Source organism: Misgurnus anguillicaudatus, chromosome 6, assembly GCF_027580225.2.
Source record: "Misgurnus anguillicaudatus chromosome 6, ASM2758022v2, whole genome shotgun sequence".
In the NCBI taxonomy this organism is placed as follows: domain Eukaryota; kingdom Metazoa; phylum Chordata; class Actinopteri; order Cypriniformes; family Cobitidae; genus Misgurnus; species Misgurnus anguillicaudatus.
Genome location: NC_073342.2, coordinates 11501224 through 11518529, shown reverse-complemented (window position 1 = coordinate 11518529; position 17306 = coordinate 11501224). Strand labels below are relative to the sequence as shown.

The 17306-nt window shown below is 38.1% G+C and overlaps 1 protein-coding gene across 1 annotated transcript in view; it reads right to left on the bottom strand.

Annotated features, from left to right (window-relative positions):
- Positions 1-17306, bottom strand: part of LOC129434483 (uncharacterized) — a 35838-nt gene that overhangs the window by 13184 nt on the left and 5348 nt on the right. The window contains exons 2-6 of the mRNA XM_055193416.2: positions 15091-15804; positions 13984-14137; positions 7591-7633; positions 3281-3431; positions 410-566 (exon numbers count right to left, since the gene is read on the bottom strand). Of these exons, the coding sequence (XP_055049391.2) occupies positions 410-566; positions 3281-3431; positions 7591-7633; positions 13984-14137; positions 15091-15804 (1219 nt within the window). The remainder of the gene's footprint in view (positions 1-409; positions 567-3280; positions 3432-7590; positions 7634-13983; positions 14138-15090; positions 15805-17306) is intronic.

Sequence of the window (17306 nt, the reverse complement as noted above, 5' to 3'; positions counted from 1 at the left end):
TATATGGAGCTACAAAAATGTACGGTGTGTGGAAAATAATTGTTTTTTTAAACATAATCCACGCAAACACATTGTATAATACCAAATACACAAAATAACCTTGTTTTTTAGCAATGAAATAGGTGCCCTTTAACAAAGCTTGACAATGACAATGGGAACATGAGGGCAATATGCAGTATACAGACAAGGAACCAATCAGAACATGACAGATCAGGAAACAGGGAAACAAGAGACAACCATGACAATAAATACATAAAAAAGACCTGAACATGAAACAAGAACTTCAAAATAAAAGACATGAAGCTGACAAGACAAAACAATTACAACTTGCATTCGTAATACTGATATCACTTCCTGTCAACACTAAAAGCCCTTATATTGACTGAAATTATTACTCTTAAAGGCTCACCTGAAGTTTGTAGGTGATGTAATATCAGCCTTTGTGATTTTCTTCCCTTTCACTTTCTTTTCCTTCTTGTTAAGATCACTGTGCACCATGTTATTAATGTGGGTGTTATTTATCTCTGGATTCGTAATGTCCACCGTTGCCATCGGTGGAGTGGGTTCTGGGCACAAGACAACATAGTTATTAGCTGAGAAACCCAAACCTGCTGTGCAAATATCTCTTTGAGAATGACAGGAGTTTGGGTTGCCAACAACAGCTCATTCTCTCCATGCAGGGCACACATGTTTCAAACATCTTTACAACTTAACAGTAAATCAATCAAACACATATCTGAGAGTTTATGTTTGAGGTCTAATGCAAATAAGGCATGTGTGGTCATAATACAGTATATAGTGGGGTCCAAACGTCTGCTTCTATTTTGCATTTTCTAACTAGATACAGTATTGTGCAAAACTCTTAGGCGCCCCACCAGCTCTGTTGTTTAAGCAAAGATTCAGTGACCGTCCATAATAATTTTGTGTCGCTTTTTAAGATAAAAATAGAAAATATCAAATACGCTTCACCACTAAAAAATGGACACTTTTGTGACACTTATACTTTTATGCTGTTTTTTTTAATACTGCATACAAATCTCCCGTATTTTCTGGATGTATTCTAATAAAGAGACATAATTATATATGCTCATTGCATTGCTAAAACAACAAATGGTGACAAAGTGACATAAGACTTCTAAAGTACTGCACATACTAAATACATTTACAATTTTTTCCTCCCATTTCACAACATGTCCATAGTTGTGCTCACAGACTTCTTTAAGTCAACTACTGTACATTGTTTGTTTTATATATTATGGATCAAACTTGTATTTAACCCAGCCTATTCACAAACATTTATGAAATAATTACAAGTTGCATATATAAGAATAAAGAATAAATAAAAGTACATGATGCCAATGGTTGATTAGAGAAAGTTAAGAAGTTTGGGTAACACTTTAGAATACTGTATCATACTTACTGTATAACTAATAAGGAATTACTGCAGAATTAATCGTTAGTTCTTCATTAACACTCAAGTCACTACTATTAACTACTAAGGAATATGTGTTAATTAATCAGTATGTCATAGCGTTTTTTAATTATGTTAAGTAACTATTACGTAATCAGTAACTAATCAATTCAGTCATGTCTCCTGAAGTATTCGATTAAGTAACTAATAATAATTAATAATGTTGATTTACTTAGATGGAGCCATGACCTGCCAATACCCCAGGTACGTTTATGGCCTTATATATTTTGGGTGTAAGTTTTTACTCAAGATATTTCACATCACTATTATAAAGTGATGACAAAGAATTCTGTATTTAAGGCAATGATCAAATAATCACTTTGAACCCATTGATAATTAATGTAGAATTACCACATCATTATCAAGGAATTACTAAGAACCTGGAACAGTATTCTAAAGTGAAAACAATGGGAACCCATTGACAATTAAGAATTACATAATTCTCAAAGAATTACTTCAAACCCACTAAACCCATTTGCGCCAGATGCTGCGTGCAGCAGCATTAGATGTAATGTTTTGGCGCGCAGAATCAGACGCAAATGGGTTAATTAATAAAGTAATTCTTTGAGAATTATGTGGTAATTCTACAATAATTATCAATGGGTTCCCATTGTTTTCACTTTAGAATACTGTTCCAGGTTCTTAGTAATTCCTTGATAATGATGTGGTAATTCTACATTAATTATCAATTGGTTCAAAGTAATTCTTTGAGAATGATGTGGTAATTATTTGATCATTGCCTTGAATACAGAATTCATTTGTCATCACTTAATAATAGTGATGTGAAATATCTTGATTAAAAACACACAAAATATATATATGGCCATAAACATAGGCTACCTGAGGTGTTGGCAGGTCATGGCTCCATCCTGATTTTCTGGTTGCAATGCAGACAACACTTGAATAAAAAAAACAAACACTCAAGCGCCATCCACGGAAATGGTCGAGCACAAGGAAAAACAAGAGGAATTCACAATTATTTTTAAAAAACATAACGTTAAATGAATAAACATTTATTGCAGCTTTGAGACACAGCTTTCTTGTACTTTTACAGTTCATTAATGTGATATCTACTGTACAGTGTTTGGTTTAAGTGTCGACAGCGCATTGTTAAAATGCGAGAGCGATGCACCTCTCCGCTGACAGTTGGTAACCCCCAGTCCCATCTCTCTAAATTGGGAGATATTACAAAACTCACAGATATTACATGTGTGCGCTCAAACTTTAACCTGAATGTGATCAGTATAGTAGGCATAAATCTAAGTAAATCAACTAACATTAGTAGTAAAGAAGAAGACAGGCCATAACCTGATACTGAGCATCACAGTTCATTAATAGTTACTTAATAGTTATTCCTCCTGAAGCGGAATTAGTAGTTACTTAATCGCATGACTAAATTGATTAGTTACTGATTAACTAATAATTACTTAACATAATTTAAAAACCGCTATGACATACTGATTAGTTAACACATATTCCTTAGTAGTTAATAGTAGTGACTTGAGTGTTAATGAAGAACTAACGATTAATTGCAGTAATTCCTTATTAGTTATACAGTAAATAAGATACAGTATTCTAAAGTGTTACCGAAGTTTGGAGTGTGTACTGTCTTTACTAATATGTATTTACTGTTTGCTCTACAAAGAACTTGAATTTAAAAAAAAGGTAATGACCTGATGCTTAAAACTTGCTTTGGTTAAAAAGATTCTGGACTACAACACTTTTGATAGTTTATGGTTGGTGGACAGACCCTAGACATTTTAATTGCCATAAGATCACAGGTGTTCAGTGTAGACGGCGTTGTCTTACCTTGTCTCATTTCATTCTTCACGGCCTCTACACCTCCCTTCCTCTCAATGAAATCATAGATGACCTTTGATGTCTCTTTGTCTTTGAGTTGCTCCTCTGAGATGCCACACATATCAAACAGGTGCTTTAGGTCGGGATCCAAGTTATTTAACTGCAACCAAATCCAAAAAAATTTAGTTTACAGTTTATTATAGTATATAGTTTATAATGAAGTTTATTTAACTAAGTTTGGGAGGAGCATTGTCATGTGATCCAAACAATCAAAGAGGTGCCTATAAATAGCAGTCCCTCACATCTGGTTTCGAGCATTGTCCGACGACAAGCCTTTCTGGCCCGCCACTATTTGCCTGCAGGAGTAATTCCTCTCAACCCATCAAGACGCTGAATCCTACTCTCGCCCCCACCGTCGAGACATCCGCCATTTTCCGCCTCGGTTTCCACTCCGGCCCACTGAGCCGAATCATTGAACAAGGATTGATAAGAAATTGCCTCCGCAGACCACCCATCCCAATTTCCCTACTGTATTTTTACATTTCGATCCTTATTTAACCCTCTCCTTGGACAGCATGCCAAATATGCTTTATCTCATTTCCTATCGATAACATGTTAATGCGATCTCGTGAAATGAAGTTTATTTAACTAAGTTTGGGGGGAGCATGATCATGTGATCCAACCAATCAGCGCAACGTGGAGCCTATAAATAGCAATCCCTCACCTTTGTCCTGTGACAGATTTTTTTTGCAGCATCCCTCCTCCACCCCACTCTCATCTAGTTTCATTTATCACAGTTTAAGAGGGGGGAGTACTCTGGGTTCGGGCTAAAATTCTGAGCTCGGAGCCCTCCCCTCGGACATCACGCCAAATAGGCCATGCTTTATCTCCATTCCTATCAATTACATGTTAATGCGAGCTCGTGAAAAAATATACAGAAAAATATACAGTAGTATATAGTCTATAATCAGCAATGTTGGACATTTAACTTAACAGATACTGAAAAAATATTGGTGCCTACAAGATTAGCAAAATAAAGGGGTGTGCACACCAAAACTTTTAAACGCGGCTGAAAACGCCTGGAGGATGCCGAATGCCAGCTGTTTTCAGCTTTGTTCAGCTGAGCGCTTCGGTAGCTGTGATACTTGAGCTGTGAGCCGATTAGTTGTTGTGATACTTGTCCTGCCCCTACTCCACTGTGATTGAACGGCCGTGTGAGAACTGGCATTGACACGCAAACCTTTTCACCCAAAATTGAATCTCTTTCAACTCTCGGCGCTCAGCGCTGAGTGCAGAAAAAACGCAGAGCACCGGGTTTCAGCTAGCTGCTGGCTTATTTCGTCGATGTCCGATGAAAACCACGTATGTCCATTTTGCCGATTTTGAGATTTTTCGGCGGATTGAATGTCCAGGTTCTTTTCCGTATACAGTATGCTTCACATATCTAAATTGCTTTGTATGTTGCGTTGTATGCTTATGGTGTGTTTTCTTTTATATATGTAATGAAATTCATTGTAATCATTGACTAAACGCGCTGCTGTTTTCTACAGTATGGTGCTTTGGCACTGTTTGGTTGAGCTGGTGTTACATGTGTGCAGTCGACATTGTTGACGGTTTTATGCTGAGTATTTGCTTGTTGTTTACTGGCCTACGCTATGCGCATTTTTGATGCACCGTTATTCAATATTTTTCCCGTCCTGCAGTAATTTTTCCCGTCCCGTCCTGATCTTTTGTCCCAACCACTTTTCAACACAAACTGACGTCCCTGCTGTCTAGCATTACAGTGTATTGATTCATTGTCCCTTCATAGTTTGCAAGAGACATTTAATAAATTTATAATTAATATTAAAAAAACTAAGCATATTTAATAAACTAAGATGTAGACTATATAATAAACTGAGCGTATTTATCTGTCAATATGAAACGCGACTTGGCCATTCTAATTAATGATCGGAAGAACGTATATCGACCACCGTTACTGTAAAATATGCACGTATGTCCATTTAAACTCAATTTTGGTCAAATGTGGATTATATCATTACACTGGCAAGAATATGGTTACATGTAAAGATGCCGTACCAAGTATGACAACGCTACATTCAACTGCTTTTGAAATACAGTGTTTTTTTCACTTCCTGAAAAGTAACCGTTTTGGACATACGTGAGTTTCATCGGGCAGCAACGATTTGAAAAACGCTGAGCTTCCATTGGAAAGAATTGAAAACATGCGCCGGCCATGGGCGTAAAAGCTTTTGTGTCTGCCCCCTTAACCTGATATTCTGGTTCTTAAACTGGTTCAGTACTTGTTTTTAAATGTGCTGTTCTGTTTGCCTGTTCTTATTCACAAGTCTGACATGATTTACAGTGGAGATCAAAATGAGAGAATAATGTATACAATTGTAAAAAAAATTTATAATGTTAATCTTCATCATTTAAAAATTTTAATGTTTTAGTATTAAATTAGAATGTTTTAGGAAACATTCCATGGGAATTAACGGGAATATATGTGAATTAATGTGAATAAATAGGAATTTTAGAGTTGCCTATAAAAGGGAACTTAAATGTAGTTAAAAAAAATCTTGCAGCATAATTTTATTCAAAACAACATAATTTGATGCAATTTTAGTTAAATTTCTACCCTGCACATTCCTCAGTCACATGCACACAGCAAACTGCTTACTGAAGGGCCATTGAGGCCACACACCCTGCATGTACTTGCATTCTACCATATGCACAGGATTATTTCTTAAAGCCAGTAAATATGTAAAATATGTAAATGTAAGCTAGCACTATTTGCATTGGAAATTTATGAGGCTAGCTATCATGTAGCTCAAGCTGTGATGTTTTTTCTTCTACATTCTGCTAACCAGTTTCTGTCATCATACAAAATTACTGTACCACCCCAAAGTTTGGAAACATTACTATTTTTAATGTTTTTGAAAAAAAGGATCTTATGCTCATCAAGCCTGGATTTCTTTGATCAAAAATCTTTCAGAAATCATTAATATTAGAATGATGTTTAGGATATTATGATTTTTGATTAAATAAATCCACGGCTCGGTGATCGTAAGTATCAGGTTTCTTCAGAATTTGTATTACCTTGCGTGCATGTCTGCTTGACCAAACAAAATGTTTATTTATAGTTAATATATATTCCCCTAAATTATCAAAATAATTCCTGTTAATTTCTGTCAAGTTTGCAATTTGAAATATTTCCAAAATTTCCCAGATTAAGTTCCCATGGAACTTTCCGCCCCTTTGCAACCCTATTCTCAACACAAATGCAGAAGGTTTGTTGATGGCATTTGTTTTTTTTTTACTGGGACAATGATAGTTTATTGGCATAAAACAATGGATGAGAGTCTGCATGAACACAAGACTAATTAAGCATTTTATAATGCCTTGTCTACACAGGTCAGCATTGTTTTTCTATGAGAGATTCTTCAAAATGTATGTCAGTGTGTGTCTGAGATTGTTATGGCGCTTTTCCATTGCATAGTACCCCACGGTTTGGTTTAGTTTGGGTCGGGTCAGTTTACTTTTGGGAGCTTTTCCATTAGGTGCAGTACGTGGTACCCGATACTTTTTTTCGTACCACCTCGGTTGGGGTTCCAAGCGACCCGAGCTGATACCAAACGTGACGCGAAAACACTGTAGATCACTGATTGGTCTGAAAGAAACGTCACTATCAGCGTCATTGCTAGAATGTAAATTAGCTTTACCTGTGCTAGGCTAGCTTGCGCTGTCTGGAGCAAACATGTTGTCATCTGTGCTCTGCTATAAGTTCCAAAACTCCCTTTTAGCAATAAAAACATCCACAGGTTGAGAATCAGGGACACCTTAACAGTTTTTTCCAGACTTGCAGTTTGTGGCGGAACATTCGCGACGAGCACGTCAGCATTATGTGCTTAAATGCAACTTCAGTGAGGCTCAGCGGAGCGCCGTCAGCTGACGCCGCGGGTGTTTGAACAGAAACTGTCATGTGAGACAGACAGAGGTAGTGATAAACGCGATGTGCAAACATCTATTTGTGGTGGCCAATTTTAATTTTGTGGCGGACTGAGAAATAAATAAATGAATGGGAATGTAGAACAACGCTCTCCTCTCACTTGTATGATGTCACAGCCGTATGCAGCGCAAATATAACGACACGCCTAAAATCCCTCCCACTGCGAAGTGATACTAAACTCAATGGAAAAGCTAACCACGCCAAAGTGAGGGGAGCTGACCTGACCCAAACTAAACTAAACCGCGGGGTACTATGCAATGGAAAAGCGCCATTAGTGTGTGTGAGACATTGTTGTGATTGTTGTACTCACATCAAAGCATGTGTTTGGGTCCAGGCCTACATGACCTACATCCCTGTAAAGCATTACAGTAAACACATTAGAGAGCTCAGGTAAAAACAGAAGTACAAAACAAGCAAAAACATAATATATAGTATTAACATATAATATTCTATATACCAAAGAACAATTTTCCATTTAAAAGACATCTTACAGCCATCCAAACAAAGGCCAGATGTCTAGGCTAAAACAAGGCAAAATTTGGGATGACTGAAAATTTAGTAGATGTCTAACTGTAGCTTCAAAATAAATGTAATTGAAAATTAATAAATAAATGCAACCAAACATCTTGTAATCACTGTTGACTTTGCTTACATGATGGACTGTCATACATCTCAAAAGTTATTTTGGCAATATACATTTTTTCAAGGTTATTTTGGCTAGAAGTGGATTTCTCATAGCCGGACTATATTGGGTTTAGTTAACCTAGATGGTGAAATGTAATTATTGCTTGCTGGGATGTTATTATACTACTATACTGTCCCACATGGTTCCCAAACCTTTTGAAAAACTAAAAAATAAATCTTCCTGGGTCCAGTTGTTCAAAAAGTTTAATCTGGATCAGAATGATCTGGATTTGAGAATCTCTGCCCGGTTTTTCAAAATTAACCCACTAGGATTTTGGATAACGGATTGGATCAAATCTTGAAAATGGGTTTTTCAAAAGAAAAAACGGATTACATAATCGGATTAGATCACATAATCCAATCTTGGTTTTGATCCGGATCAAACCTTTAGTTTGGGTTTTTCAGAACTTTTTTGTAGGATTTGGATAACTTTGATCCAAAAAATCTGGATTAAACTGATCCCATCAGAAGGGTGGATTCATCGTGGATTTCATGCCCAAAATAATGGCCAAAGTAATGAAAACTTTAAAAAAAAGTATCAAATAATACTATATTTGGATCATGCAGTATCTTACAAGATATCCTATTTATTCATAAGGTTTAATTTTATTTGTTCATCCATCAGGCTACAATGATTAGGTAGGCTTTAAAGTATTCAGCCTTTCCTAGAGCACAGTAGAAAGAGTTTGGCCTCATAAAATATTCGCCCAAACAGTTGTCAAAATTGACCAAAAACAATAAATTTTATTCACTAATTGATATATATATATATATATATATATATATATATATATATATATATATATATATATATATATATATATATATATATATATAAATATATATATATATACAATATATATATATATATATATATATATATATATATATATATATATATATATATTCATCACAATCAAATATATTTTTGTATTTAGAATATTTATTAGTGATGCATGCAATGATTACAGAATAAACCAAAAAATGCAAAGAATGGCAATCACAGATTTTTCAAATCCAAAACAAATCCAAATCAGAAATAATGTCTAACTATTGCATCCCTTGTTGCACGTCCTGTTTGCTCATTCTGGTAGAATGCAGGAGGTTGGTTAGCGTCTCTAAGGGGCTCAGGTGCATCATTGTCAGAACAGAGAGGGACATTGCGCTTAGTAGCAATGTTGTGCAGGACAATACAGGCAAGGGTTATGTTGCATGCTTTCTGTGGTTCCGCTCTCAGGTAGTTAAGGCATGCAAAGCGCCTCTTAAGAATCCCATTTAAACGCTCAATTGCACATCTTGCTCTGCAATGCAATGAGCAGTGTTGAAGCGTGTTTGCGCCAGTGTATTAGGTGTTAGAAAAGGAGTCATCAGCCATGGTAGGAGTGGGTAGCCACTGTCTCCTAATATTATGCCATCTGGTCGGTTGGTTTGGAGGTCTCTATATAGAGCGCTCTCCCTCAGGATGCGTGCATCATGGACAGACCCAGGCCACTTGATAACCCAGTTGGTGATGATGAGGTCAGCATCACACACAAGTTGGACATTGATGCTGTGCCTCCTCTTTGTTTATAAACTCCCATTCATTCTCACGAGGTGCTTGTATATACACATGTGTGCAGTCGATTGCTCCAATAGTATTGGGCATATTTCCCAAAAGAAAAAAGCTGCGCTTGGCCTGGGCAATCTGGTTGTCCTTTGGAAAAGAAACAAATTCATTGACCAGGCTGGCCAGTGCGATTGAGACATCTCTCACCACATCACACACAGCTGATTTCACCACTCCCATATAGTCACCAACAACTTGATAGAAAGTCCCACATGCATAAAATCGGAGAGCAATGAGGATCTGGTCTTCCACAGACAGACCGTGACTCCTTTGGGTTCTGTGTTGAAGTTTTGGCCTGAGAAGGTTCACAAGGTACTCTATATCAGCCTTCCCAAAGCTAAACTGGACATACAGCTCCTCAGTGGTGTATCGCTCCAGTGGCTTGGTACGTTCAACATACACCCTTTGACGGTATCCTCTTCTGGCAAACTGGTGGTGGCGGTGGACAACACCTGCCATTTCACTGTCTCTCTGTGAATCCTCTGAGAAAGGCTGATTTATATGGCTGTGTAGTTGGTCTTTTCAAACACACCTATTACAACTGATTAGTTTTGGTTTGTGTTCAATTGAGGTAATTGGACCCAAGGCCTATAATTGATGAACAATGTTCACTATAGTAAAGCATCGGAACCATGGACTCAAGAAGCTGTAACTTCACTGCTGCTGAAACCAATGCACTTCTAGAGGGTGTTCGGTGCCATTATGGAACAATAGTGGGAAGTTTTAATTCTGCTAAGGATACCAACAAAAAGAAAAATGATGTTTGGATTTTAATCAAAGAAAATGTGAATGAGATAGGGTCTGGCCAGAGGAGGACCACAGACCAAATCAAATTGCGGTGGAAGAATCTTAAGGCTAGAGCAACAAAGGACCATGCTGAAGCCAAAAACCCACAAACAGGCAACAAGCCATTTAAGAGGGGAGACTACACAGATGTGGTCCTCGACATCATTGGAGGTGAGAAGTCGCAAGCCCTCCATGGTATTCAAGGTGTTGTAGGGGGTGGGGAGCCTTGGATTGAGGAGGAGGAGGAGAATCTGCCAGTTCCTCCTGAGGCTGATCCAGAGAGCGTATTTATATTGAATCTCAGCTCTGTTCCTGAGGAAGAAGCTGGACCCTCATTGGTTGAGCCAGTGGTAGTTGCCACAGGATCTTAGAGGAAAGGCTTGAAGCACCCTTCATCAAACAAAGATAATGATTACAAGGCACTTCTGGAAAAAGAGACTGAAAGGGCAGTAGCACAGCTTCGCCTGGCAGAGGAACAACTGACTCTGACCAAACTGCAGCAAACCAAGGCCAGACTTGAGATCTGCCTCCTAAAGGCTACGCTCAGACAAGCTGGTCTCTCCACATCAGATGGAGAAGTCTGAAATTATTGTGGAGTATTTGACATTAAGTCTTTTTTTAATTTAATACATCTATATTTGAAACTTTAATAAATATCCTCAGTGTACAGTGTTTGTGTTGTAGGTCTCAGATGAGTGGACTGCTGGAAGAGGATGGGTTTTTTTTTTTGTTTTTAGTTTTATTAAATGTGTGTATTTTCATTTCAAATAAAAATAAACTTATATTGACCCCACACTGGGTATTCTACTTGTTGCTCTTTACATATCTATAGTTCTACATTGTGATTTCCTATACTGTTTGAGCACTGGTTATCCAGATTTGGTGATCCTGAAAAGTTCCTATCCGGATCAGATTGATCCAATTCGATGTTGTCAAAAGTAAGTTGGATTATTTGATCACAGATTGCAAAAAAAGGATTACTAAATCCGGATCAATTTAACCCGGGATTAAACCTTTTGAAAAACCGGGCATGTTTTGCTATCCAGGATTAGGTGATCTGTATTACTTTTATACTGAAATTGGATTGCATCACCGTGATCCAGATAGACAATTTTTCTGATTACCAAATCCAAATGACTAATGTCAGATGAGATGACAATGTTGGCTGCTAGCTCAAAAGCAAAAGAATGGTTAATGTGTTGGTCAAAATGTGTTTACTTGAAGTGTTCTAGCTTATCTAGTTTATCTAGCTTATCTCGACGATTGGCTTATAATAGCTCATTCTCAGCAGATGCTTTGCGAACACAAAGACTTAATGCTTCGGCATCTCGCTTGTTTGGGTCTTCGGGTCAACTGGGAAAAGAGCAAACTTTGAGCAAATCAATTTCAGTTCAGAGGCTCCTGGGTAGGGGTGGGTCAATTTGATATTCAGTATTGATATTAGTCCGATATTGACGAAAATGGCCAGATCAAATATTGTAGAAGTTGGGGAGTACAATCCGATCCGAAACCAACACGGACCTTACTTACTTTCTTACTTTCTTACTTACTTACTTACTTCATTTAGCTGACGCTTTTATCCAAAGCGACTTACAATTGCTATATATGTCAGAGGTCGCACGCCTCTGGAGCAACTAGGGGTTAAGTGTCTTGCTCAGGGACACAATGGTGTGTCACAGTGGATTCAAACCCACTGCGTGCGTTGATTTGTTTACACTATGAGATTTTGTAACTATAGCAACTATAGCAGATTTTTGCTAGTTATTCGCTTATTCGGTGCATGTAAACGCACTCACTAAATCAGGGTTACATTTTTAACACTATAGGGCGTTTTCCCGGACAGGGCTCTATCTTATTAACATACTTTAAAATATCATTGCCATTGTTTCATCTCAAGATGCTCACCAGTATTGTTTTTTGTAAGGTTTGTTTGTAAAAACTACTTAAATGTCCTAATATAACTAAGGCCTAGTCCTGGATTAATCTAAACCATGTCCGGGAAACTGACCAACAGAGTGTACATTAATAGTTTACAATACGGTTTATTATATTATAATCTATATTATATATTATTTCTGTCAAGAGATCCTTCTAAAAGTCCCACACTGAACCTTTAACACTGGGGGTTTTGCTGTGCATGATAATTGAATTTTTGGCTAATTTTAAAGTTTTTACCTTTTTAAAGTTTCAATTTCATTTTTGTTCCCTTAATCCACCCTTCTGTTGGGATCAAAATAATCAGTTTTGTCAAACGTATCCCAATCTAACTAAAAAATTTATGGACAACAAAAACTCACTATTTGATACAGATAAAACCTAGATTTAATTTTGTTATCTAATCCAAATTCAGAATCCTTTTTTTCTTTTAAACAACGCATTTTGAAGATTTATTCCAATTTGATAGCCGAAATTCAATGGGCCAGTTGTTCATAAAGTTTAATCTGGATCAAAATTATCCAGATTTGGAAATTACACGTTTTGCTATCCAGGATCAGGTAAACCATCTCACTTTTGTCTTGGTTTTTCAAAGCAAAATTGGATTGGATCACCCTGATCCAAATGCACACTTTTTCAGATTAGCAAATCTGGATTAAATGGGATCACATGTCAATGTTGAATATTAGCAATGTAAGAAAGATCAGGTAGTTTGGTTTGTATGGGGTCACTAAGTGTTTTTACTTAAAAAGACAATAAAATAAAAATTAAGGGAAAGTTGTGTTGTTTTAATTTAACATTCAGTCTGTTCTTCTGTTTTGTTTGAAGTCATAAAGAGGTTAAATGTCCGGTAGTTACATTTGTAGATTGTTTAAAATTTTGAAGGTTTGGTTCCTGATGGCGGTGATTTAATGAATATACTTTACAGTGCCAAATGACAGTTAAAGGTTACTTTTGTTAAAATTTAAATTTTGGTTTGCTATTGTCTGCTGTGTGAGGGATTTATTTGGACTTTTTTTCTCAATTGACTGGAAGGATTAATATAGCCCAATGTTATACTTTGAATACTTTATCATTAAACTGAACTGAACAAAATTTCAACAAACAAATAAATTTATAAATATTACATAATACAAATGTTGTATTGTAGTTAAACTGAAGGTGTCTATGTTTTAGTAACATTTTATTGGAAGTTTTATTAAATTTTTGTTCCTGAAATCCACCCTTCTGCTGGGATCAGAATAATCCTACATTTTGGGATCAAACGAATCCCAATCTTACTAAAATGTAAAATGACGATCTGATCCAGATCAAAACCTAGATTGGATTTTGTGATCCAATCCAAATTCAGAATCCATTATTTTGTTTTGAACAACCCATTTTGAAATTTTGATCTAATCCGATAGTCAAAATCCAAATGGATTACTTTTGAACAACTGGCCGATTAAGATCAAATGGGCCCAGTTACTTAAACTTATATACACATAAATACACTTTATATAAATACTCAAGTAGTGTCCACCTCTGATACAGTGTTAGCTTATAAAGCAGAAAAATACATCCAACCATAATGATAATTAAATAAACGCTAAAAAAATGTTTTAAACGACAGTACTTGCCAATGTAATACTAATGTCACTCCCTGTCAACACGGGAAGTACCTATGTTGACTGAAATTACAGTATTACTCACAGGAAGGTGCTGGGTGTGCCAATTTCAGCCCCTGTCAGTTTCTTCCCTTTGACATTTTTTTCCTTCTCGTCAGGGTCACTGTGCACCACGTTATTCATGTGGGAATTGTTGTGGAGGCTCATGGGGTCCACCGTCGCCATCGGTTTTGTTGGTCCTAGGCACAACAACAGTTATTAGCTATGGCCTGAGAAATAGGTAAAAAAGGTAGGTAAAAAGGAGGTTAAAAGGAGGTAAAAAGAAGTGGAGATGGAGGGGATCACTTTTCGCGAGGTGGTGATCGAACTACCGGGCCAGGTGGAGAATCTTTTGTTTCAGTTTGTTTCTCTTCCGCCGGCTTTTCAGCTGGCACCCACAAACTCACAAATAGAGTGCATTTCCCTCTTCTCTCCATGTCTCCAGAGGAACTTCAGAACTGTGAATCGGCAGCAGGTGCAATCAGGAGTCCGGGTTTCCCTCATCGGGGTCCCGAGTCCCGACACCCTGCCACCCATCAGCAGAGTCAGGTGAGTGTTGCAACACCCATTGCCGATGCTCGTGTAGCTACGGCTCACACACGCTCTTTGATCTCTGTGATGCCTCTTTTTTTTAGCAATAATTTCAGCCATTTCAAGCATAATTTAAGGCATGATTTTTTTTCGGCGTTAAATAATGGAGCAAATACCAGTCATAACACAGCGAAAACATAAGTAAATCGCATTGCGTGAATCATTTTAAAAATCTCTTTCACAAAATTTTGCATTTGAAAGGAAATCTGACCTCTAGTGTCCCGTGTATGGCATACTACCCAATTGGTGCCCCTTGTCGTAATCACTACAGTGGCATTGTCAAATTTGTTATGTTACGGTTTCAAATGATAACAGACAACACTTAGATTGGAAACCCTAAATTTGGGCTAAGCACCCAATGTCTACAATTTCTGGCTCCGCCCTTGACTGTGGCTTTTATTTAATTATGTATTGTTAACATTTTGTGCTCTTATTTATGCAATTTGTTTTTGTTCTTTCTATTGTTCTTTTCATTTGTAAGTCTCTATGTATAAAATTGTGTGCTAAATGATTACATGGAAATGTATTGAGTGTTTGTATCATCACTGTGATGTTTACTCACCCATCTTTGATCTGATCATCTCTCTCTGTTTCTTCATCCTCTGCATTCGTTCTTCTGCTCTCTCTTTCTCTACTCTCCGTCTCTCTTCCATCTCCTGTAAAATCTTTCTGTCCATTTCAAAATAGCAGCCGTTGTTTTCTGTCACTGTCTCCTCTATCTTCTCCAGCAGATCTTTGATCTGAGTCTCATCACTTTTATTTTTATTGTTGAGAAGATGATATCTGTTCCCACATTTCTCCACCAGCCACTGGAGATCCTCACCTTCACTCTCAATGTGTTGCTCTATAGTTGTGTCTCCTAGAAAGTCTCCATGAGTGAAGAGCACTATAGTGTGACTCCAGACTCTCTCACCCAGAAGATCAACATAACCCTCAAATACTTTTCTATCTTCCTCTTTAAATCTTCTGTCAGCACGTATAACCAGAAGAACAATGTGAGGTCCTGGAGGACACAGAGACACACTGAGTAAAATCTCTTTTTTTAGTAACTCAGAGCTCTTCTCTACAGGTTCATCAATCCACCATCCAGGAGCTTCAATCACAGTGATGTGTCTGTCTGCTACTTCTCTCTGTCTCTTCACACACTGAGCAGATGTCTTCAAGTCAAACTCCTCTCTATTCAGAATGATGTTTCCTGATGAACTCTTCCCAGCTTCTTTATACCCCATTAACACAATCCTTAGCTCTGACAGAGAGCTGCCATCTGCCGGCTCACCTATGTTAAGATAAACAGGAAATTACTGTATTTCACTACTACAGATGGAAAACAGGTAAAATAGATGTTCCCTTTTGAGGGAAAATGGGAAAATGGCATTAGCGTTTACGAATATGAAAAACTTCTAAAACTAGTCCATCTTAGGAGTAACAAGAGATTATGTAATGAGTGGCAACGGATTCTGGACTGTATAAAAGGAAAACAGCACATGTCAGCTTCTGTCATTCAACCAAGCGTCTATTGGATTGTGTCAAGCTGTCCAAAAATATATATTCTGTTAGTCAGATAGCTTAAAATAATTTAATGGCAAGTGAGGGTTTCAAGCGTTGTGTTGTTCCCTGCCCTCGTGTCACACCCAGGGGCTGGCTGCTAATAGGCTAAAGCCACGCCCCTTCTCAACTTCCACCTTGAGGAGGTCCCCAAAGCCAACCCAATGACCAGACAACACGAGAACAGGTAAGTAATAAAACAATCTTTATTTATTAAATATTTAAAATGTACTTGGGAAATGGGGAAAGGGGAATTAAAACTAATCTCCTGCTCTGCCTTCCAGGCAGGCTACGGCACAGGGGTGTAAAAGGGAAGGGGCAACGGGGGCCCAGGGGCTGGGTACCAAGGGGGAGACGTAGAGAGCAGGCTCCTGCCTGCCCCTGCTATCCGTGGCGCCCTCCTCTTCTTTCCTGGAGGCAAAGGTAAAATAGTATGAATATATGGAGGTTGACTCTCTCTACCTGCGTACCTGTGTTTCACTCTGCGGGGGCTTCACTGCCCGGGCTCATACAATTTTTTATGCTCGGCTCACTCTCCTTCCTTCCTCTTTCCACAGGCAGCAGCTGGGACGCAAAGACACAGTTATCTGGACTGGGATAGCTTCTCACCTCATCGCTGTTTACAGCTCGTGGTACGTACAATTTCCCACAGTTCGTTCTCCTGATGTTCACTCCGTGCTCTTTTCTTCACAGGTAGCAGCTGAGACACAAAGGCACGGTTATTTTGGACTTGGATGTTTCTCACCTCTCCGCTGTTTACAGCTCTTGGTAAGTATAATTTTCCCACGGCTCGTCTTCCTAATGCTCACTCTCGTTCTCTTTTTCTCCACAGGCAGCAGCTGGGACACAAAGGCATGGTTATTTTGGACTTGGATGTCTCTCACCTCTCCGCTGTTTACAGCTCTTGGTAAGTATAATTTTCCCACGGCTCGTTTTCCTGATGCTCACTCTCGTTCTCTCTTCTCCACAGGCAGCAGCTGGGACAGAAAGACACGGTTATTTCTGACTTGAATGTTTCTCACCTCTCAGCTGTGTACAGCTCTTGGTAAGTGAAATTTTTCCCACAGCTCGTTCTCCTTTCTCTGTCAATAGGGGCGAGTCGACAATGTGCGAGGTGGCGGACTCCCGACGGTTGGCATACACTGGGTGTCAGAGGGACATTAATCTCCAATCGGCGCCGGGAACAAAACCCTCTCGGCGATTATGCTGGTCAATAGAGGGGCGAACTGTCAC